Source organism: Passer montanus, unplaced genomic scaffold (genome assembly GCF_014805655.1).
Source record: "Passer montanus isolate IOZ18808 unplaced genomic scaffold, ASM1480565v1 scaffold3, whole genome shotgun sequence".
Classification (NCBI taxonomy): Eukaryota; Metazoa; Chordata; class Aves; order Passeriformes; family Passeridae; genus Passer; species Passer montanus.
Window position 1 is genome coordinate 17791157 of NW_024367707.1, and position 25337 is coordinate 17816493.

Below are 25337 nucleotides of genomic sequence, written 5' to 3' on the forward strand. Positions count from 1 at the left end.
CTTTATTTTTAATAGATGGACAAAACAGACCCAAAACCAGACAGTGTTTTCCTGAAATGCATGGACGCTATTGAATACAATACAAATGAAGTTAAAACATATATATCTATATTATGCTTCCTATCTGCTTTGTTAGGTATAGTCTTAATATAGCATTTCTGACACAGACAAAAATATACTTTTTTTTTTAACTACATCCACAAATACTGCCCTGATTAATAGCAGACTTACAATAACTTACTAACTGCACATGGAACTTGACCAATACACTTGAAGGGCAGAAGGAAAAATGAATAACAGTTTTTTTCCTATGATACTTCTATTTGAACTCCTAAATTCTTGTACTATATGAAAATAAAAGGCTAAATCTGACTTTATTTGATCCACTTAATGTTTACATTCAGTTCAGGTTCACAAAAGTATGGTTTGTTTATAATATGTATATCATCCCATTTGGACAAGTAGAGATGAAATAACTTTTTTGACATGTCAGCTATGTTATCAACCTTGATTTTATGAACACATCTCATGCAACGGAGGAAAAAAACCCCTGTCAAATAAATGTTATCCACAAATGTTAAGAATATGAAAGTATAATGTATGATTGTGTTATGAATAATTTATCTTAAAATTGTAGGCTCAGAAACAATAACCTCAGTGTCTGAAAATGAGCTGTTTGCTTCACTCATTATAAATCCAATTTACTGCACAGTACTACTGTCCACAAATTGCAAAAGGGGAGAAAGACTGATAATTCCCCTGAAAATAAAATCTGCTTAAAGAATCACATCCTGTTGGCATTTTGCTTGTGGAAGTAACATAGTTTTTTTTTATTTGTTTTGGTTTTTGTTTGTTGTTGGTTTGGGTTTTTTTCCACAGCTATCAATCACAGATATGGCCTTTGGTTATATGAACAGCTCTGTAAAATTTAATGGTAGGACAGCTGAGCTAAGGCAATAAAACCTGTAAACAGATTTTGCATGGGGCTGTTTGGTTTGGCTTTTGTAGTCCATCTAAGCAGGAATACTGCAAAAAATTACATCAATTAAAAAAAATTCTAGGATAGACAGTGCAAAATATTCTGATAATGTTGATAGCATCTGGTTTGAAATTTTTGGACTAACACTTGTTTTTTTCACCTACTTTTGTTGAGCATTTTAAAACCACTTAAATTTTTATGGAAACAATAGAATACAAAAGAAAAATATATTTATTTTTCAATCAAAATTTCTTAAATTATTCCAGCTCAATTCTATTCTCTTTTTTTTTTTTTCCCCCACAGCTGGGCATTTTGAAATAAATAATATCGACATGTTGCTGTATTCAAAGCATCTGGTCGCTATGCAGCATCTTGTAGTGAAATTCTAACAATTCCTGGACAAAACTGAGGTAAGAGAAAAGTTTTCAGGAAGGCCTACAGGTGACTGTAAAATGGGATCCTCTAACTTAATTTGGAACAGCAGCATAAGGCATTGGCTAGGTAAGCAGGTAAAACTGTGACTTGATATTTTCCCATAAGAAGGGATTCAGGGCTGAAAATGGAGAATAATTCAGCAGTGCTTCTGTTCTTCCCCTCTGTCCTCTATAAAGTCTATTTCCTTATGTCCCTTCTGTGGTTCATGGGGGAATTAAGACTGCTGGGCTTGTGTTTGGTTTGTGATACTCAGCACCCTGAATTTTATGGGTGGCCTATTAACTCATCTTGCAGGAATTTTTAATTTCTTTCCCATATTGGCTCTTCTGAGTTTTTAGTGCAGATTCTGGTTTTGATTCCCTCCACCCAGAGCACACTCCATATCAGTAAGCACAGTAGTACTGCAGGTCACAGTGCATATTCAGAAATGTGTTGCAATGTTATTTCAAATGCAATGTAACGAGAAAAAAAACCCAACATCTCTGAAATTAATTTTCTCTACATATTAAATATATATGTATGCTGTTATGACTCCACAAAAGGAGCAAAACATATCTAAGGATTCAACCTTGTGAAAGCTTATGTCAACACTGAATCCACAAGTTGATGGCTTCTTCCTTTAGCAGCAAAACCTATTCTTACATCTCCTATCCTCCAGTATAACTCCTCGTGCTGTGAGGGTTAAAAAAAGAAATTTCACTGGTGACCAGCAACAAGAGGATATCTTGATTTCAACCAAACATTTTGCGTCATACACAGATTTTAAAAAAGAATTATTGGAGCGCAACTCTCAATTGTAGAGAAATGTAGCTACTAGAGCTCACACTGTGAAAGGCACAAACCAATGGGGACAGACACAATCATCTTGGCCGTGGGCAAGTGGGAACAACATTGTGTGTTCCTGCTGGCCCGGGCAAAGTCAGCAGAGGCCTCATCTCCCCACTTTGCTGCTTCTGGCCAGCACTGCCATTTGTGAGCCACGTCTTGTCTGCACCTGGCCACTGCAGCTGCTCTGCAGGCTCACTGAGATGGCCAGGAGGATGGGGATCAATGGAGGAGTCCGGCACTCAGTGGAAGACGCCACTGTGCCTCTCACTGTATTTGTGGGTTCAGCATTCCTTTCAGTTCCTCTCCAAGCTGCTTTCAGAGGCAAACATTTAAGAGATGTGGAAAGCTGTACAGCAAGCCTGGTTTTTTGAGAAATTTTTGATGAAATGTTATTTTCTATGGAAAATCTGGATTTTCCAGAGTAATTCCAGCATGACCAAGCCAAAAGACTTTTTGACATTTTTAAGAATAGGTTTTTTTAGTAAGTGAAAATTGGGAATTTTCTGCAAGGAAAACCCTCTCATTTCTCCTTTCAAGTCTTCTTGATTCTCTTTACTTTTCAATATTTATTCCATTGATGAAATTGCTTGGTTTCAGACTGTTTTGCTTGTGTTCTTTTTCATGATAAGTCAAGAAAAGTCTTCTCCCAACACCAAAAAATTCTATTTAGTTTGAATTTTTCTATAAGAGCCATTTTTCACAAGCTGAATTTCAACTCCAGTTATTGCTTTAAGAATTTTGGTGACAGTGACTAACTACAGAAGAAGAAAGAGAACACCCATATTAACGTATTTTGCTTAAGGTAACCTTATATCAGCTGTAACATAGTTTTACACTGGTGATTTAATTTTAACTTTAAAAAATTAATATATCATGTTTAGCACTCCTATAAGGAATTTATTACTATTTGTGCATTTTGCTGTCTCATACAAATAATAAATTACTAGATTGTATTATTTAAATTTCTTTATGAGAAAAAAAATTACCAGGCCAAAACCAGAGGGAATTTATTTGTCTGTCTTTGTTCAAGCAACTAGCTCTTTAGCAATAAATCACTTATAGTGTGGCAATATATTTTCACTTAATGCCAATAATATGCTGAGTGATAATATTTCAGACTTACTGTATTATAATCACTTCATATGATATCCTAGCTAAGAACTGTTGCACATTTTCTTCTACATATATTTTAAATTTTAAATATTTTTAAATGGTACAGTACATAGCTCTGGATGGAAGGAATGGGATTGAGTGTATACTTTAGTAAACACTCTGGTCTAATCCAACATATTAGATAATAGCAGAAAAGAGTTCCTCCCATGGGATGCTCCTGCTCATAGAAACAACTTAAAGAATGTGCAGTGGCATTTTATTCCCAATTCTTGCTTTTCTTCTAATAAAATGCTTCTTACTGTTCTTTGTAGAATATCCTGCTTCTCATTGTTTTGCCTGTGGCTACAAGATTTTTTAATTATCTTCAGCGTTGGACAGTTCTGGACTTGAATCAACGTAGTTGAAGGCTTCCTTGTTTGTGAAAGTTGAGCTCAAAGTGAGACTGTGTCGTGGATTCACAGGTGCAAGTTCATTTAATACAATATTGTCACTTTTTACAAGAGTTGCTTTGTCCATGTGTTCTCTACTGTATCTGGCAACAACAGCATCAAGAAAGTCCAGCTTTGGTGGCAAGGTCCCACTTTCAAATAAGTATTTGGCTAAGTAGGAGACTATGACATTAGTAAAGAAGGAGGTGAGCATAGCAAGTGTTTTAAATGGGAATCGCTGGATATAGAGGTTGTTATCATCTTGATACCAGCCAGGGTAGAAGATCAAGGGCTGAAGGTAGAGGTACGGTTCTCCTCCGGTTATTCTGAGAACAAGGCCAAACAGGTAACCTGCAATGGCACCGTAGGTGTTGGTTCCTTTAATAAATAGCACACACAGGAGCTGGGGGAATATGATGATATAAATGAGGTCAGAGCTGAGGTACCAGAGGCCGTACACGGATGAAGCCAGCAGTGCCATTGCTGTTGCTGATGCTCCAAACAGAAGAACGGTGATTCTTATGACCCACACAATTTCCCTGTCTGAAGCCTGCAAAAAAAGGGCAGTGTTAGTTGTTTTTTTCATGTCTATACATGTATGCCTACACTTATATACAGTCAATATAAAATACTGAATTGTAAAATAAAGCTTTGCATGATTAATTCAATAATAATTACAAACTAATATCTCTATCTCAATCTCAAGCTCGGAGAAAAAACCCTAGGGGCTATGGTTGCCAGTCCCAAAGCCATTACTCTTTGAACATAGCAAAAACCTTGATGATGAGTCAAAGAGGAAAAAATAGCAGTGTAAAAAATAACTTTAAAATAGAATCACAATATGGCTCAATTAGAAAAAACCTGTCAGCATCAGAATTTCTTCTTCTCTGTTTCCTAAGAAAAACTCCAACTCATTAGACCATTCTGTTGTCAAATGATTTCCCAACTGAAAGATTAGAAAAATGTCTCATTTTGTGAAGAATTAAAGTGGAACTTACACTTGTAGCAACACTAATTAGCTGTTTGGATAAATTGCAGTTCCATGAGAACTCTTGACAGCTGCCCTCTGCGAGCCAGCTTTTTCACTTTTGTCATCAGTCACAACCATAATTATTTTTATGTTTTTCAGTTTGTTCAACATACTGTTAGCAATTAAATTATTTTTCTACTTACAGGCAGGAACATGAAAGAGGTGTTTCATTATGACATTATAGTCTATGTATCACCTAGGGAAGGTCTCACCTAAAATTTTCTCTAAAAGTAAAAACAAAAATGTTGTCTCACATTTTGCCGGAAGGCAAGCTGGTAAATGTTCCGAGCAAACATAGAACTTGCTGATAAAATTGAGGAGTCAGCTGAGGACATCACAGCAGCAGATACGGCACCGAGGCCAAAGAACGAGATGTAGACTGGGCAAAGGTACTGCAGCACGATGGGTAAAATCATATCTGCTTCTTTTTTGCTCTTGGGGTCAGGGACACCATATTCAGTCTGGTTCCAAGCTGCAATATGGACACCAGTATGTTATCAGTAACATTAGCAGCCACAGCACCTCTTGACTTCATGTGTAGCAAGCTATTCATATTACCATATTTTCATGCACATTCAATGAACAAACTGTTACCAGGGCCAAACCAATGGCATTTCAGAGAGGCAGTGACACTAGTTTCTGTTAGGCAGATTTAATTCTGCTCAGCAGTTTTCCTTGTCTCTAAAATAAACTTTAAATTGCACATAAATGTAGTTTTATTCAATAAAATAAGTCTGGGATCCACATTTTTTGTGATGTGTTTAACTACTCTTTTCGAGTACAAACAGGGCTCTAAGCAATGTAAACATTTCTAACACAATATTTTTAGCAGTTTAGCTACACAGTCACTGTGATGGGAATCACTCTTACTATGACAATAAAAACCTTTTTAAGGATACATTGGTTAAGGTAAGGAATTTCTGATAAATCAAATAATCATTTAGGTTGGAAAACAACTTTATGATCATTGAGTTGAACCATTAGCCCAGCACTGTCAAGCCCATCAATAAACCACATCCCCAAGAGCCACATCTACTCATATTTTGAATAGCTCCAAGGACAGAGAATCCACCACTTCCCTGGGCAGCCTGTCCCAGCACTTGACAAACCTTTTGGTGAACACGGTTTTCCCAATATCCATTCTAAACCTCCCCTGCTGCAACTTGAGGTCATTTTCTTGTCCTGTTCCTTGTTATGTGGGAGATGTACCTTGCTACAGCCTCCTTTCGGGTAGTTTTAGAGGGCAAAATGTCTTCCCTCAGTCTCTTTTTCTCCAGGCTAAATAACCACAGCTCCCTCAACCATTCCCCATTATTACTGTAACAACCAAATAAAAGCACCAGAATCTAACATAAACATTGAATAGAAGTATTGTGTCTGTAGATATCTAGAATGTACAAAATTATTTAATTTCATCCACTGTGGTAGGAGCAATTTCCTTTGGGAGAAATATTCTGTAATATTATTTTTCTGTGTAGTCTTCTGTTGAAGCAGTTATGAGTTGAAAATTATGCCACCTGGTTATCTAACCTCTATGTCACATATATCTAACACAAGATTTATTTTCACACACTTGTTGCACTATTCATTTTACATTTATTGTACTACTGATTTTTAATAATTTACCTGTAGATGCTCCAATTGCACCAATCAATACTGCAGGAATAGCCATCACGAGACAGCCAAAAGCAGCCAGGAATGACAGAACTTGAGCGTATGTGGCAGAAGATGAGGAAAGAACTCTCTGGAAATACGCCTGCCATGGAATTCCACCTAATGTCTGCAAACACAACAGCATGCTGTGACTGGTGGTAGCTGAATTGTTTTACTATCACCATATAGAGAACATGCACAAGGATCACTTGAATGCTGAAAGCCATATTGCTACTTTTAAATTTATTTATTGAATATCAGCCAGCCAGTAATAACTGCAACTTTCATTACCACAAGCAATGTCAAACCTGTGTAAGTCCACTTAAATCCCACTCTTTTAGACAACTTTTTTTTTTATACAATTAACTTCAACACTTTGCACTTTCATAGTTTCTGTAATCCCCAAGTCTTTTGACTTGATACAACTTTATGGAAAGAAATATTTTCATATTTCATATTTGAAGAATTTGCCCTCCAATACTCCTCTTCCACTAAAATTAGATTAGACTGACATGATAACAGAGCAAGATTTTATCTTCCTTTGTAAATGTGTGTAGTCATTTAAAGACGGTGGGACATTCTGTATACATTGAACTCAGGAATATGAAAAATTATTCTTCCACTGCCTTAAGCAAATACAATACCAATAGAAATTGGTAGAAGACAGGCAAAAAAAGAAAACATTTTGATTTATGGTGAAAACCCTTCTCTTTTATTTGGATATGATCCTGCTTGGACTTAAAATTATTACTGCAAAATATGACATAAAAGAGTATTACCAAAGGTTGAAAATTCAAGTGCTAACAATTCTGTCTTGAGAGCAGGATTTGAACAGTCTCCACTAAGTAACCAAGTGTCTGTCTCTAAACAGCATGGAAAAAAAGCCAAGCAAATTTCATAACCTTGTTCTATGCACTAAATGAGGCAGGAGGCATTTGGACCAGAAAGTGTGTATACAGGTGTTTCATATAACTTCATGCACACACAGGGACTAAATTAATGTTTCACAGACAAGTCTGGTTTTGACTTGCTATTTATGACTGTTTTTCTTTGCCGCCTTGGTAATAATGTTCCTTTATCAGAGCTTTCCAAGAATGTGTAAATTTCTTGAGCTATAATGAAACAGACAAGATGAAAAAAAAAGTGTGTCATAATTTGGCAATATCAGAACTTTCCTTTGGTCAGCAGCAGAAATGAAGGCTTACAGGAGAGAATACAGCCACTTGATCTAATGTCATACTTTAGGTCTCTGAGAGAATGCTGAATAAAAGAACATGTTTTAATAGACCAATTATAAAAAAACCCTGAAGATTTTTGGCTGTGAGGATTTGAAAAAAAGTCAGAAAATGTAATCCCAAAATAAAACATGATAATAAAACCAGTGTAAATTTGCATAGGGACACTGAGAATGGAAAATGTTAGCATGTGTTTCTAGATCCTCTAATGGAAAGTACTTAATAACCACTGATCCCATGTGTAATATAGGTATTAAATAATGAAAGACCTTGGTTCATTCTGGCTTGTGTGCATGTATGAATTTATCCATCCTGCCATCCATCTCTGCACAGCATTTTCTTCCCCTATACCTAAGGCATATTTAATCATTTGTATAATGTATTTATTGCCTTCTGCAATATATGAATTCCTCTGCCAACAATTACATCAGTTAAGCATTAGCTGCACACTTTTATTTAATTTTAACATGTCAGCTCTTTCAGCCTGATGATATTTAAATTGCATTCCTGGCAATGCTGGCTGATATGTCACTGAAATCATTCAAATGTGCAGAATTATCAAGCAGGAGTCAAGAGGGTAAAAGTTTTCAGTGTGACAGAAACTCTTAACTAGACTCCATCATTTTCAGCTGTCACAGTAACATAATGTAAGTGCTTAAATGCTTCACTCCTTCATACAAATCGCCACTTACCAGTAAAAAGAAATTGTCCAACCATGTGTAAAGGTCAAGTGAGTTGATAGATCCAAGCCAAGGTGCTTGGTACACATGGTGCACAGCCGTGAGCCCAATGTCTGTAACTGCAGGATGGGACATGGCAAAGGGGACACTGATCCACTGGAACCAAAGAGAAAAAATGTTCTCAGGTCTAAAGAACATATTCTAAATCTGTGAAATTCTAATATTAACAGTCATCTAGTTTTCTTATTCTTGCTTGTTTGAATAAAATTGAATACCAAATTATGAAGTTGATTTGCAAAAAGTCAAATTATGTGCAGGTGGAACATTTCTGAAATCCAGAGGGCTTGGGAGTGGGTAGCTCACATGTGTCCTCGAGAGCATAAGCAAAGAATTAATAAATGGAAACTGCAAAAGCAGAAGCAAAGGCACATTTATACAACTTTGTTCTATTTTACCTAACCTCCTCATACATTGTTTACACTCTTTCCTGGACCACCAGACATTAGAGGAAGGACCAGTAAAGTTCTGTGACAGTGGGAGTAAAAACTGCTCCAGAGTCTGGAGGAGAAGCTGGGATAACTGAATCTGTGCTCTCCTCTGTTGTGACATCTACTGTGAGTGTCCCATCTGATATAATCCTGCCTCCCTAGAGTATGACCATTTAGATATTGACTCTTCAGCGTCACTGATGACACTCTTGAGTTCATGAATATGGGTTTTTCAGCATTACGTTATTTCTGTTTATTTCAAATGGGAAATTACATAAAGAGCCCAATGTGAATTAAAATACTATAAAGCTGTAGATCTAATAATTTATCTAACTTCTGTACAACCTTCATTTGCTTCCCCCCACTCCCACCATCAGGTTAATGATGATTTTATATTATTCTTGCAGGATCAGGCTCTCTAGTGGTTCGTGAGTGGATCATACTGGAAGACAATTTCTGTACTTTGATTTATCTGCAGTTTTGGGAATTTCTGTAATGCATGCCATCTGTAGAAACTTAATTTTTCACAAATATTAACATTTATGTTAGGGAGACAATATTTTCCTCTCTGTTCAGATGAAAGAACAAAGATATGAGGGAAGAAAGTCTGGAATAGCTTTTGATTTGAGGTGGCCAGCTGGAACTTGGTTTTGCTTTTTCAGGCTATTTAGCACCATTTCCATTAAATCACTTAAAGGCCATAGTCCTAACATAAGATGCCACAGAGGAAGCACATACAGAGAGCTGGTTAGTGACCACCTGTGTAAGCACTGGCTGAAGCAATTTCCCTAGAGCTGCACAAGAACTCTGTTGAAAGCAAAGGGCACCAGGCCTCCAAGGTGTGCTTTGGTTCCTTCATCTTGAGCCACTTCATTCATTTTAGGTTATCACAGTTCTCTGCACACCTGTGACTGTCTAGTACTGCCACTGGCAAACAAAGCCAGCAGCTTCTTTGATTGGACCCTTGTGATCAGTATCACACTGATGTTTTTCAATACGGGGCTTAAAGAACAGCAGAAAATAAAAGGCTACCCACTAGCATACCACTGATAGCTGATGAGGGATATTCACACTTCCACACTAAAAGAGCCAAGACATCTGGTGAGATTTCCTATATTACAGTCTCCAAGAGTGGTGGAGGGAAACGAGGGAAAAACCAAGAAGGGTAACTAAGTTAACAGGAGGTTAACTAAGATGTGTAGGTGAAAACCACAGAAAAGAGAAGCAGTAGAGTATCAACTCTGCAGGTCCAAGTGACAGAATTTCTCCACCAACAGCTTCCTATGTCTGATGCCTCCTTGCAGTGCCTGAGTCACAGTCCTATTGACAGACAGGGAAGGAGTCAGCACCAGTCCTATTCTGAGTTAAATATATACTCAAGAGGAAAATTGTAAGAGTGGTTGGACAGCCAGACTGGCTGGAAAAAAGCCAAAGAATCAGACCTCTTGGACAGCACTATTTCCAAAGTACAGGCTGTACACTGATGCAAATGCCCACTCTTTTAAAGTCAGCACTCTGTGAGTCTGACCAGTTAGCAACGCTGTGCCTGGACACCCCATGACACACTTGGCCCTTCCAGCTGCTCAGAACAAAATCCTTGACAAAATGCGGCAAAAAGTGCCAAACTTACCAGTCCCAAGAAGATGCAGAAGAGCTGAACTACGTCGGTGTAGGCCACAGAATAAACCCCACCCACAAGTGTGTACATTGTGGCAATCAGGGCAGAAATAATGACTGAAATATTGACATTAATGTCAATGATCACACTTATAGTTGCACCTAAGGGGAAAACCAAAGCACTGTGTGTTAGTATGTGTATCACAGCATGTCTGATGAGAAACACACTTTTGTTAAGTTGCATATATTGGTTCTGGTCTGACACTTAGTAACAGCAGTGATAATTCCTCCCCTCTGTTTTCTGCACACCCTTTCTGCACCTTTGAAGGGAATGGGAAAAGAGATGCTCCTGTTGGTCTGAGTTTAGCATCTGTCATTTTGCAGGTTCTTAGGAAATGGAGAAGTGTCCCAACAGCACTTCCTTACATTGCTCAAGGTCTGTAAGGACTACACCCTCTTGTTCTGTCTGGAAAAACCATGCCCATCCCTGACTGCCACAGTCTTCAGAAGGATACTGAGTGCTCCTGCAATACTACCAGCCAGCTGCCACAGCACTTGCAGGATGCATCCCCTGAGGTCCCATGAAACTGTCTGTCCAGTATATTTTAAAGTTTCCTCACTTGGTTCTCTTCCAGCAAGTCTTCCTTGCAGTGCACTTTCCCAGGCTTCTCAGGGTCCTGGGATTTCTAAAAACTGATTTTACCAGCAAAGAATTAAGCAAAAAAGGCACTGAATACCTCAGCCCTTTCCATATCTTTTACCACCAGGTCCCCATCCCATTCAACAGCAGTCCACATTTTCCCTTTTATTAGGATGAACTGCTTGTGAGCATGGAGGAGGTGATCCCTGAATATCAAACAGTTCTGCTGGAGTCCAGGACAGTCTCCCACGGGATTCTTCCCAGCAGAACGTTGTAGAGGTCCATCTCTACTCTTCTGAAGTCTATAGTTGCAGTTGTGATATTTGCCTTGTTCCCCCGGCTCAGGACCATGAGCTCCAACATCTCATGAATATTGCAGCCAAATTTGCCTTTGACTTTTATACCCCTGACTTGTTCTTCCTTGTGTCTAAGTAACAGGTTCAACAGAACACCTCCCTACAACAGCTCCCTGATAATTTGTGTCAAGAAGTTGCTGGCAGTGCACTCAAGAAACCTCCTGAAAAGCTTGTGTCCTCCTGCACTGCCCCTCTGGCAGCCATCAGGATGGTTCAGCACATTTCCCTTAGATGCATCAGCTATTTCAAGCCATTGCAATGTTTTAAGACCATGTTGAAAAAAATTCCTTTCCTTTTAATTAGGATGATTTCAATGAAACATCTTGCAACTACTTTTAGTCCCTGCAGTTATTGTAGATGGATATTCTGGAGCACATATTTGAAAGTGTTTTAGCCTTAGAAGACAACATGTGCAGCATGATGTGTAAACTTCTGGGAGCTTACAGATGTGGCTTTTACTGCACAATGAGTCTTCAAAGTTAATGTGCTCAAGAATTACAAGCTCAGACCTCTTCCACAGCTTAAAGATAGGTGTTTCCCATCTACAACCCTGCCAAGAAAGGAATATTGATGAAGAGCAAGTAGTGAAGAATACTGGGATTAAACATTCATCAGTGAGGATAGGTGTGAAAAAGGAGCTAGATTACTCACAGAATAGTTAAAATCAAAATCTTCAATGACCTTTATGATCATTGACAGTCTTTAACTGATGGCTGTTATATAAATCCAGCAAGGTATTCACACTACTTGTATTGAAATAAAAAGAGAATGGCTTGTCCTTAATCAAAAATATTGTAAATTCTCTGAGTGTTCTTCAAGTTATTCAACTCCTATCACCTCAGCATGCAGTTTTTTCTTAATCTTTTAAGAATTTCGTGATGAAATTGTGGTAAACAAGCTCCCCATTGCTTTGCAGTTCATCAGAGCGCAGTTGGAGAGTACCTTCAAAGTTTATTTTTGTTAAAATAGCTTATGCTAGAAGGCATTACCACATGCATGTGCATTATTAGTATGATTAGTTGGTAAAAGTCAATTACTGGTGCTTCAACTCAAGGGCTTTCTCTATTCTTAAAGGGGTTGCTAAATTGAGGCCTGAAATATAATTAAAAACCCTGGAAGCTGATTTTTTTTAGGAGTGGATGAGTAGTTGAGTGATTTTCTATTGAGTCATAGTTTCACTAATTCCCCAAATCCTTTCTTGAGTATTTTCTTCATTTTGTCAAGAAGAAAGCCATTTAGAATTGAAGAATTCTTCAATTTATTGATCTGTGTCTGCTTTACTTCTATTATTTGTGTTATGGAGTATTCTCTACATGTAGATCTCCTATATGCAAAGGATTATTTTCTTTAGATGCATTGGAAATGCTGTTGCATATCATTAAGGGAAATTTTGACTGGCTTCTCTCACCCTAGAGATGCAAAAGAAAAGCTGGGTCAGATTTGACACAAAAGGGGGACTTGCAATCACTTATGTCACCCTCACTATGAACAGAAATTTGCTCCTAAATCCTTTCATGCTCTTTGAAGAGGGACAACTTAAAGGTACCTGAAAATGAATAGATACTTTGCATGCCTTTTCCTTATCAAAATAATAAAGGGGTAGCATTACCGAATTTATTTGCTAGTTAGCATGGGTCTGAGAAATGTCACAGTCTGAATCACTTGGCTTAAACAGTTACCATTTGGAGCCAGAATTTTAATACATTTATGATATTCTTGGTAATTTCTACCTGTAATAACTTAATATTTATACTGCTTATTCCTTACCTAAGGCAGAGAAGATGGCAGCAGCCCAAAACATTTCTCCCATTAAAGCTGGAATAAACAATAGTCCTCCCATCCTTTTTCCATAAAGCTGCTGAAAGGGGTCCAGCATTGTCACATAGCCTTTGGATCGCATGGGTTTTGCAAAAAAAAGGCCACCTACAAAGAAAAAGCCACGTAAGACACCAGCTGCAGTTCAGAAATGCGTTACCATTAAGGGATAAAACATTAATTGTCAGCTAAGGGTACAAAAATGTCACCAATACTATTTGTTTGTTTGTTTGTTTGTAAGTAAGAAGTACAGTTAAAATATCCTCTGGAAATTCTTACATATGTCTACAGAATTACTTCAACACACGCACTCCATTAATTTCTGTAGTCTGATGATTTGAAAAAGGCTTTTTCTTATTTTTTCTGCCTCAGTTTATGTAATCTCCCATTATGGATGCTGTCAAGAGTTTTGTCTAATTTTGGATTAGCCTGAGAGAATGGCTTTTCTACCTAATCCTGTTGATTCTTAGACCAGAATCCAGCATGAAGGTTCACATAGTCCTACTCTAAAAATAAAACCGTCTGAGATTCCTGAATCAGAAATAGAATTTCACATGTGGTTTAGTGCACACACAGCAAATCTGATTCTTTGAGGACAATTCAGATTTATTATGTATTTTCGAAACAATCTTACTACACCTGCAGGATAGGTCAGAGGTTTTTGAGTTCTGCTGGTGTCAGATTCCATGAATATTTCTCATACAGTTATTTCACTTACGTATGTTGAGGAATTTTGATATATCACTATTCTGCTCTGCCTGGCTGGTATATGGGCTGGATATGTACATAAATGTGCAATGGCCTCCCCTCCTCAAATTCTTTCTGTCTTGGGGAAAAAAACAGGACCTATCTAAGGAAAGCTGAAAGAGCCCTTGTGTAGTTGAACACAACAACCTGTGTAGTTGAGATCTGCACATGACTACAACCAAGTTGACTTCTACCACAGCAAAACTAATGTACATAAATGTGCAATGGCCTCCCCTCCTCAAATTCTTTCTGTCTTGGGGGAAAAAACAGGACCTGTCTAAGGAAAGCTGAAAGAGCCTTGTATGAAAATCTGTGTAGTTGAGATCTGCACATGACTATATCCAAGTTGACTTCTACCACAGCAAAACTGCTGTATAAGATATAATAACGAACTGGAAACCCTGTCAGTTCCCAGTAAGATAGATGTATGGCATTTGGCAAGCCTTAATTGGGTTCCTCATGACAAGATATGTCATTTATTCATTGTATTGTGCAGAAGATCTTCCAGATTTCTATGTATTGCCTTTTTATAACTCATATTTCTTCATTTCATCAAGTTCCCTGAACAGAAGGTACTGGGTCACACACTGCCATCCCAGTTTATAGTGCTTATGTGAATGCTGTGTTTAGGCAGGTAGATGCAGAAACCCTTCAGCATTTTTTTTTTTTTTGTGATTTTTGGTTGGTAATGGATCCTTTTCCTATTCTACGCTGTGTTTAGGCAGGTAGATGCAGAAACCCTTCAGCTGTTTTTTTTTGGGGTTTTTTTTTTTTTTGTTTTTTTTTTGTGATTTTTGGTTTGGTAATGGATCCTTTTCCTATTCTAGTTGTTATGCCATCATTGCAAAAGACAACTGAAGAAGAAGAAAAAAACATAACCTATTAGGATGTTCAAACACCTGTCAAAGGAAATAGAAGGTATTCTAACTTTTTAAAATAAATTCCATGAAAAAAGTAAGGAAAATAAAATTGTATGGAGAACAAACAGGGAGATTACATCAATCTTAAATACTTCCTGTCTGAAGCAGTAATATTTCTCCCAGCCTTGTATTTATAATTTTGATGATGTATTTTTTTAAAGAAGGATAAGGAATTCCTCCCCTCAAACCTTCATGTACAGATCATGCCTAGAGAAATTCTTTCTCTCTGTGCTCTGCAGAGAGAAGTACGGTAACACATACAGAGTGCTTTTCTCTGCAATGGCCATTATAATTTTCAGGAAAACAATTTGGTATTTCTAGACAGCTGAAAACAAGCAGAGAGGCTAACCCTTCTGGACTATTGTTAAATTATGTCAATTCTGCAGAGACTGTGAGCCAGGAGGATGCTTGTGACTCCAACCCTAACAGCCGGTTCCTGACACCGATGGATCGTGACCCTCGTGACCTCGTGATGACACCAGCTCATCCCCAGGCACTGCTTTCCTTACAGCACACAGAGCTGCTCTCACGGGTGGCAACCACTGCCAGGGAGGATCACCTACAGTGGGGGAACTTTCTGCCTGGGAAGTAGTGATAACTAGGACAGGCCATTGGAAAGCATTTTCAAGGGGAAAAAAGAAAGAGGAAATTGTATAGGAAGAAATAAAATGTGGAAGAGGATCTGGATAAGCAACCAAAGGAATCAAAAGGACAGATTAGGTAGGAGGATCCTGAGAATAGACTCAGAATAGATTGAGAGGTCAAGTAATGTTAGAAAACCCTCTGTCATTACTCTGGAGGTAAAAAAAAAATCTGTTTTCCACTAGGATGTTTTTAAAACAGTTGCAATATTATTGCAGCATTAAAACTTTTAATGCCGTCTGTATTTTACACTCTGACCCTGCATATATCAGGATTCTGCATTTGCACTCTGACATGTGATTTAGAGTTTTGTGCATTTAAGAGGTTGCATGTTTCAGTTTTAAGGAAATAGTTTGCAATCTGAGGAAATATGTGCTACATACTTCCTACAGAAAATCAAAAAAGTTACCTAGATTCTTGGTGAAGATCTATAAAATATAAGCACTTTCCTAACCCAAAAAGATATTTGTGTAATTCCAGGATTTATAGATGTACTGATACCTGGGCACCTGGGTCATGTTCCAAATCATACAGGCAATTAAAGAAAAAAGAAAACTTGAATATATACCTCAAAATCTCCTCAAAACCACCTCAGGCAGTCCAAAATTGCCACAAAATATGGTTGTAATAATCAAATAGGTCTTGGCAAGCAATTTAGGAGACTTGAGATTTCAAACTATTTATAGAGATTGTTTTGTTTTTTATTGTATTGGTTTTTTAACAGCCAAATGTACCAGAAGAAGGGATCCAGTTTACCTCAGCAGCCTTTCATCAGACCCTAGTTTTTTATTTCAAAGAATGAACCCGACATCAGAACTCTTTAAAATGAGGGACTATTAGTATTTGCTTACCTAAAATCAGGCTAAGGGAATATCCAATAGGGGCCTGAGCCCAAGCTAGACCATAGTCTGGGACATACACAGCTTCTGCTGTCCCGTTGATGTAACCTCCTCCAACCCATGTGGCTGAAAAGGAAGAGATGGAAAAGTCTTTAATGTCCACAAAGAAAGAAAAGCTCACTCACACACTGTATAATAAAATAATAATTATGTATGACATGGTTATTTTTTTATTATATGAACAATACAAGTGCCAGGCATGGCATCCTTTTATTAAAGGCAGCCCTAATTTGAATTTGCAGCCTAAGCATATGAAAAGAGAAGTCAAATGGACTAAGGCAATCATCAAAGTGTCTAAGTCTCTATAAAGCCAGTGAAGATGTGAGGGTTGAGTCCCCCACTACTTATTTACCATTATTACTGTTTTGTTTGTGTTAGTACAAATAAAGGAGAGGTATAAGGGGGTGTCTGAAGCAGAACATTTAAATTAAGCAAAAGTTTAATGAACACATTATTTACCAGGACCTTCATGAAAAAAAAAGCCTTTTAAACCTTGTTAAATTTTTGTTGTTACATGAAGCATACTAATGAACTCTGCGTTCTCAAAATATTTCTATATGGAGTTGTGGTGGTGTTTTTGTCACCAGGTAAGTTCTAAACTTTAATTAATTTATTTTATTCTTCCTTGAGCCATATTCAATAAAGGATATGTGTTATCTCCAATATTTCTGATTTTATCTCTCTCTCCAAAAAGCAGTATTTTTAATATACCGACCTCTGACACTTAATGAGTTGATTCTCTGCCTTTAAGGAAAGTTTCTACATTTGAGAATTTGGGATCAGCAGTATATATGAGAGAAAAACTCCAATGCAGAAATGTGTTGTGATTATATCTGCAAAAATATTTCATAACAAATAAAGTAATAAAGTTCGTCTCTTCCTGTTTGCAGATTCCATGCAAAATTTTTTTTTATTATCTCTGATGTATAATGAGCAAGTCTTAGAAATCCAAGTTTGCAGTTTGAACAAGGGCAGACAGACCATTACAAGTCCTAGATTTTTGTAATGATGTTTTGGTTTGTGTCAGAAGCCTTTACTTTTTCATGTAAGAGTAGTTAGGGTTTCTGTGTAAAAAGTCACAATAGGTCGAAATGTATTTTTCTTAAACATTCCTCAGAATTTTCCCATCATCTGCCATCGTACAGGCAAACCTGATTTTGTGTTTAAGACAAACAATTGGAGAGAAAAACAAATTAAGAAAATCTAATAAAATTCTTTAAGAAATTTCATTAAGAGCTAAATAACTACTCTTTTCCGCTTGACTGTGATATCTCTCAAGTACTACTAGAGGGTATTTTGCTGAATTTCACTACAGCTTTAGAATCAAAGATCTCAGCAACCAGATAATTACAATTGCCCCTTTTCAGCAATTTGAAGCACAGGAATGAACCATTCTGTTGTTGGAAATGGTATAATGGACTTTTATGAGGGGTGTGCATGCAGAGAAAGGCTGCAACAAAAGAAGTGACCCAAGGAGACCTGTTAAGAGTAGACTTTTGCTTATCAAGAGTTATTGTGCACTACAGAGATAAGGGGCGGGTGATGCCCATATGGGGCTACATGGGTTAAGGCTGATTCTTAACAAGAAGAGCAAGGATACATAATCTACATAAAAAGTTGTCAAACATTTGGGATTTTGTGACTCTTTACAGTGTGAATTAAGATAGAGGGGAGTATGATACTTTGTTTACCAGAGTCCTAGAATTATGGAATTGTTTGGATTGAAAGGGACCTTAAAAATCTCCTATTTCTAATCCCTCTGTGATGGGCAGGGATGCCATCCACTAGACCAGGTTGCTCAAAGCCCTGTCAAACCTGTCCTTAAACACTTCCAGGGATGGGGAACCACAACATCTCCTAGCAACCTGTTCCAGTGTATCAGCATCCTCACAATAAAGAATTTCTTCTGAACATATAATCTAAATCTACCCTTCAATTCCCTACCTCTACATCTCATCCTATCACTACATGCCCTGAACCCCATCTTTTCTATAAGCCCCCATTTGGTACTGTAATGCTGCTATCAGGTCTGCACAGATCTTTCTTCTGTCCAAGCTAAACAACCCCAACTCTCCCAGCCTGTCCCAGAGATCAGTGCTGGGCCCAGTCCTGTTTAATATTTTTACTGATTATATGGATGAGGGGATTAAGTCTATCATTAGCAAATTTGCAGATAACATGAAGATGGGTCAGAGTGTTGATTTGTAGGAGTGTAAGATAGGGACAGGCTGGAGAGATGGGCTGAGGCCAACTGCATGAGGTTCAACAAGAACAAGTGCTGAGTCTTAAGCTTTGGTCACAACAAGCACAAGCAGTGCTAGAGGCTGGGGACAGTGTCTTGGAAACAGTCCAGCACAAAAGGACCTGGGGGTGCTGGTCAGCAGCAGCTGAACCTGAGCAAACGTGTGCCCAAGTGGCCAAGAAGGCTGATGGCAGCCTGGCCTGCATCTGCAATAGTGCAGCCAGCAGGACCAGAAAAGACATCATCCCCTTGGCCTTGGCACCTCTAGTGCCAGTTCTGAGCCCCTCACTTTAAAAGGACATTGATGCTGAAGTGTGTCCAGCAAAGGGTGACAAGGCTCGTGAAAGGTCTAGAAAAGATGTCTGATGAGGAACAACTGAGGCAGCTGGGTGTGTTTAGTCTTGAGAAGAGTGGCACCCCATCACTCTCTACAACGGCCCGACAGGAGGATGTAGTGGTGTGGGGCCAGTCTCTTCTACCATGCCTGCAGTAAAAGCACAAGAGAAAATGGTCTTAAGCTGAGATTCAGATTAGACGTTAGAAAAACAGTTTTGACTGTTAGGGTGGCCAGGCATTGGAATATCTTTCCCAGGGAGGTGGTGGAGTTACTGTCCCTGGAGGTGTTTATGAGGTGTCTGGATCTTGCACTGGGTGATGTGCTTTAGTGGTTTAGGGGCTACAGTGGTAGTGCTGGCTTGACAGTTGGACTCAGTAGTCTTGAAGGTCTCTTCCAATCCTGATGATTGTACAATTCTGTGGTTCTAAGTTTTTCTCAACAGGATTGATCTTAATCCACCCATCACCCATCCTGTACCCATGTTTGGGTTTGCCCAGATCCAGGTGGAGGATCTTACACTTGGCCTCTTTTACTGGGCCAGGTACTTTCTTTGTATGGGATCCCTTCCCTCTAGAGCATCAACCACAGCACTCATCTTGGTGTCATCTGCAACCTTGCTTGAGAGTGCCCTCAATCCCATTGTCCATGGCCCTGACAAAGCTGTTGAACAGCACTGGTCCCAGTATGGACCCCTGAGGGACACCACTCTCTACGGAAAAATCCATGACTACCTGGGATGTGTGTTGCCTATTGTGTCTCAAGCAGCATAAACTTATGGACTAAGGACCTGTATCCAATATCAAAAAGTAAATATTTACAAAGGGAAGCTTATTTGTCTCTTTCCCCAGAAAATGCCTAAGCATGAATTCTAAATTAATTATATACTTGGTTACAGGTGGGAATAATATCCCATAGCCAAGGACAGATGTCCAACATTGCTGCAGCTGTGGTGAAAGGGGTGTCCAGCTCCAACACTGATTTGCCAACAGTTGCTACAGATGTGTCAGGTGTTCCCCAAGGGGCACTTGGATGCCATGCCTAGCTCCCTTATTTCTTCTGGAGGAAATGAAGTCTATTCCCTTCTGTGTGATGTTGTAGGGGTCATTACCTTCCACTGTCTGTCCTGCAGACAGATATTGCTGTGTAAGGTGGCATGAAGGATTTAGCCCTTGTTTTTAATTTTATTTCTTGATTTCTGGATTGGCGTTTGAAAAATTGTTGCTAATCATTTTTTCTGTGCACATGACTGTTCTGGAACACCTGTCAAGGACCACAGAGCTCTAGGAAGGTGTTATATGTCTTTTTCTGAGGGGGTGAATGGATAGTCAGCACGTACACTGACACAGAACTGAAATAAAGGGATAAGATAGGATGGGATTTCAACCTTAGATATTAATTTTCTGATCCTCATTTGCTAAGCCACAATTTAAAGATAGTTTAATACCATTATTTTTGGTGAAATTCTTTTTGTTTTTACCTACATCAGCCAAAAGGAATACAATATCTAATACTGTATGGAAACATTCATGTGGTAATCTATTTTAATCTTCTCTTTGCCTGCCATCTGAAGAACAAAAAAATGCAGCAAATACCAACATCCATTTAAAACATGCACTGTAAAAAATGATCAGACAAATACTGAGGGTAAGGAGTGGAATTGATCTTCTAGTTCTTGTGAGACACACAGAAGTTGAACTCTGAGTTCTTGATATATAGTGATATATACTAGGAAACCAAAGTTTTTGGCACTTCTTCAGGCAGAATTCCCTGTCTGAACACTCAAATTATTTAATAAACTTGTCAAGATCTGTAAAACAAAAATTCTGATCCAAGGATTAGAATAAAATAGAATTGTGTAATATTTTTTTTTTCATGTGGAAGGGTTATGTAGCTCTATCCAACTAAAATGCAAAAATTACATAAATAGATTATTACCTTTTGGGTCATGTTTGTGAGCATTTAGTTATGTAATCTCAACTATTTCCTTTGAGGTTTAAACTCATCACTAAAATCAAATCAGATTCAATTTTGTTGCAGATATCGCATCTTAAAAAAAATCACAAAAATAAGGAATGCTAGTATTTAATGCAACATTTTATCTATAATTATGTAAAAATTATACACAGATTAAATGTGTCTACTATGGTACAATGTTATTTCATTTTAATATAAGCTGCTGTGATCCATCCAATCCAACCTTTTCACTCTTTGTGCTTTCTTATTTGCAGACGCACTCAACCTTCAACAGGCTTTGTGTTCAGTATTTCAGTAGCTGGTTGATACAGCTTTTTCTTTTTCAGGATCATAGCATATACCCAGAAATATCCACAGCTGTTATTCATAGGTAGTGCTTTAAGATTTTTCAATGTTGTTTAGAAAATCAGATATAATTACTCTGGAATCTTGACTTTGATGCTTATGTTCTGAATTTTATTTCAAATTTATAGGCTAAGTGCTGTCATCCTCTCCACTAAGTAACCCTAGAAACTTCTACCATTTTTGTGGCCAATATCTGTGGAACACTGTAGTGTTTTTGTCGCAGGCAAAAAAGAGAGAATAAGGCCTTATCTCATAACCCAGAGTGCTTCATGTACATAAAAACATTATCCTTTCTGGAGATCTTCAAAACAATTCTTTTCCTGTTGCAGTGTAGGTTTTGCTTTCTAATTTATATTTAGACAATTAAACCTGAAAAATATAAAGATGATGTAGGAATTGTTGTGTATCGCAAATAGCTACGGTTACGAGGTGCAAAATCAGCATTGACCATTTTTTAAAAAGCAAATATGCCCTTGAATAATGCATCTATTTTGTAAAAATTATCAACCTGTAAAAATGATTGCTGATTTTCATCAGCTTACTTTCATAATTGTTTGGTTATGACTTTAGAAATCGAGTGCCCCAAACACCCTCACTGAGACAAAACTCGGACGAACCCCTGGCTCATCAGATTTGTGCTCAGATCTCACTTTATGCACCAGGCGTGGTTCACTACAACTGAAAGGTAGGTTAGTTGCCATATCAAGCTTTAGTTGCCAGATGTAAGGAAGGCATAAGGAAAAAAGAGTGTCAGCTTTTGGGTAGCTTTTAAGCTTTGGGATCAGTCTGATATTCTGCTGCAAAGATGAGAAACTCCGCCATCTCTAGAGCTTGCACAATGCAGGACAAACATGTGCGGGTGTGCATTGTGGTGGCTACAGAACATGCCTGAGATACAGGAAATCCCAGTACAGGTCTCATCTGTGCTTCAGCTGTTACACAAAATACTCCTGCAAAATAGGATTAAGGAGACCAGAATTTGTACCTTCTATATGCAAAGCCATTAGTCGTAGCCACTTCTGTGGGAAATGCCTTTTATCTCGACTCCCCTGATTTAATGTTCATTGTTTTGTGGCAACCAATTTTCTACAAAATATTCTGGTTTCAGTGTTCTTGAAAACATTTCAGTCAGCAGAAGGAAGTCGAACCAGCTCTCACTTTGAACAGACTCTCATCATATCTTATGCACCAGTAGCTGATGGATGCGTGATACAGTAAATTACAGCATAGTGCAAAAAGTAGAACATCTGACTGTATTCAAATTTTATTGACTTTTACAAACATTCTTTACTCAATATCTAAACATTCAGTCTTTGAATGAGCAAAATGCCCCTGCAAAAGAATGTGAATTTATCTCAAATAAAAAAGGCAGAATTTTGGACCAAGTTTTACCTGGCTCTTCCTCATTTGATCATTGTGAAAGCAGAACAGGGCAAAACAGCAATGCATAAATATAGTCAGATAATTCAATTTGACAATTGAAAGGGCTTTGCCTGAATAGGATTTAGATTAAATTAAAAATAAAAAAAACCCCATGCCTAAACATTAATTTGCCTTAATATAATGGTAATTCACTCTTCCTATAATGCATTTTTGTTCCAATACCAAAATATAAGTTTTGAGATTTTGGACAGTATTATGACTATGTTATTTACCCATGTAAGACAGCTGCTTTGACTGGCTCTGGGAGTCAGAGAGCACTGTTTACAAAATCAGTGAAGAGCTCTTCCTTCACCCAGGCTTTTCTTACTGATACTCTTATTGAGAGTAAAGCATTATTTTGTCCAACTGCTGAAAAACAAGCTAAAAGAATCCACAAAATGAGTTTGCTGATATCTGTAGAGTTACAAATCTGGAGTTATGCCAATTTTCTTCTAGAAAGTTAATTTATGTCGCACACCCTCCCCTTCCCACCAGTCTTCTTCCCTACACTCGGATTAAACAAACCCAAGAATAACACACAAATTTGGATGGTTTTAAAAACAATAACAGTTATTTTAAAACTTTCCAATTAATCTATATTAATTCTATACTTTTTTCCCAAGCATATCTGATCTACAGATGAATATGGAATGAAAAGATATGAAAACTGGTTAAAATATATTCTTCCTGTCAGATTTACAAATATTTATTGTTTTTATACAGATATACATTTGGCTGTTCATTAAACAATTGGATAAAAAGGTATTTATATATATTTTCCCCACTTTCCATCACTTAACATGCAGAATGCAATTCATTCATATGGAAAACTGACAAGTTATACACTAACTAGGAAACAACAAGGTGTTTTTTTACATACCTGTCATTGTAAATCCCCCAACTAGCAAACCAATGTCTCTTCCACCGACTATAATAGCTTCGCTGCGATCTCCTTCGCTGCTGGTGTTCTTGGTTTTCCAAGCAGCCCATATCCCTACTGCCAGGATTGCCAGGTAGAAGACAACTATGGCCACCAGTCCCTCCACATGGAAAGCCATGTTGAAGTCCCAGCTGTTTCTTTTATCGCTATTTCATTAACACCTCTGGAGAGAATGCAATAATAGGTCTGCTTTTAGCATACCTGCTTTTTAGAATCAGTGTACAAAAACCCTCAGATGATTTTTAAAGAGACTATTCCAGTAAATGTAAGAAATGAGAATTTGGGATGTAATTGAGATTAATGTCACATGCCAATTAAAACGCCTGTGGAGCAACAACCAGTGGTTACAGCCTCTGAACACAAAAGGGAATGAATGACGTGGCTGAAAGCTAAACTGTCCTCAGAAGTCGGTTATTGAGCTCTGAATAATTTTGGTATCACCAAGTCCTCAGTGTCTGGGAACTTTTCAGTCACAGACTACTTTGGTACAAGAGATAGAAAATCTTGACCATGTGGACTATTACAGAAATCTCTATTTTGAAGACAAAACTGCCTTAAGTAATACTAGAACTAAACTACATATAAGTACGAGCTACAACAGCAAAACATATCTTTTAAGTGTTTGTATTGGAATTCTGAGTCTCGTCCTCCTTGTGATACCTCCCGCACTTCAAAATCTGCGATTTCTTTTTTGCAACATTTAATTGTCCAGCATGAAACGTATGAATCTGTCCTCTCAAATATGGGAAGCAAACGGAAAGCTTAAAAGCTGTCGGAAGGCAGAAATGTTGAAGTACACGAACTACAGCGAGGGAAAACTCCCGAGCGACGCAGACAGCGGCAGCCCCGTACCCAGCCTCTCCCGGAGCCCCCTCCCCATCCCGGCCCCGCCGCTCCGCGTTCTCTCCCGCACTCCCGCGCTCCCGACGGCTCCGCGGAGCCCCTTGCTCCCAGCCCTACCTCCCGGAGCTCCGCGCTCCGCCGGCGGGGCCAGCCGCCCTCCCCAGCCCTACCTCCGGGGGCTCCGCGCTCCGCCGAGCCGCCTTGCGCGACCGCGCCCGGGGCAGCAGCGCCCGCCCGGCCGCCGCGCCGTCGGGCAGGGACAGGGACAGGGACAGGGACAGGGACGGGGACAGGGACAGGGACGGGGACAGGAGCCCGGCGCCCACCTGCGCTCCGCCGCCGCGCTGCCCCGCAGCCCGCGGGGCACGGCCGCCCATCCCGCGGGGCGGTGTCGGGGCCGAGCCGCCGGGGGCTGGGTCCCCGCCCGGGGCTTTCCCGCTGGCGGGGGGAGGGAAGGAGCGGAGGAAGGATCGTCCTTGCCCCGCGGTGCCGACGGTGCGCCGAGTGCTGAGGCTGCGACGGGGGTCTCGTGGATTAATAAAGAGGAAAATCTCTTTATAAAGGAGGAGGGTTCAGTGGGGTGAGAGGACCGCGTCCGTCAGAGCTGGGGGGAGGAAGGGGGAAAGACGTCAGAGTGATAGGGGACCTTGGGGGGAAGTAAGGATGACTCAAGGGAGACTGATTGTCGTGTCATGGCAGGGAAGCAGGGTTAGGAAGTGAAATTGAGGT

The 25337-nt window shown here is 38.9% G+C and overlaps 1 protein-coding gene across 1 annotated transcript; it reads right to left on the reverse strand.

The window, feature by feature from the left end:
• On the reverse strand, positions 1-25094 carry SLC5A7 (solute carrier family 5 member 7). The gene is made up of 9 exons (XM_039714563.1): positions 24935-25094; positions 23706-23928; positions 16458-16571; positions 13250-13405; positions 10500-10648; positions 8394-8537; positions 6440-6593; positions 5068-5285; positions 1-4333 (listed from the first exon to the last, which is right to left on the reverse strand). Exons 2-9 carry the CDS (start codon positions 23881-23883, stop codon positions 3710-3712), a joined length of 1737 nt encoding a protein of 578 aa, XP_039570497.1. The 5' UTR covers positions 23884-23928; positions 24935-25094; the 3' UTR covers positions 1-3709.
• Positions 25095-25337: the final 243 nt, after the last annotated feature.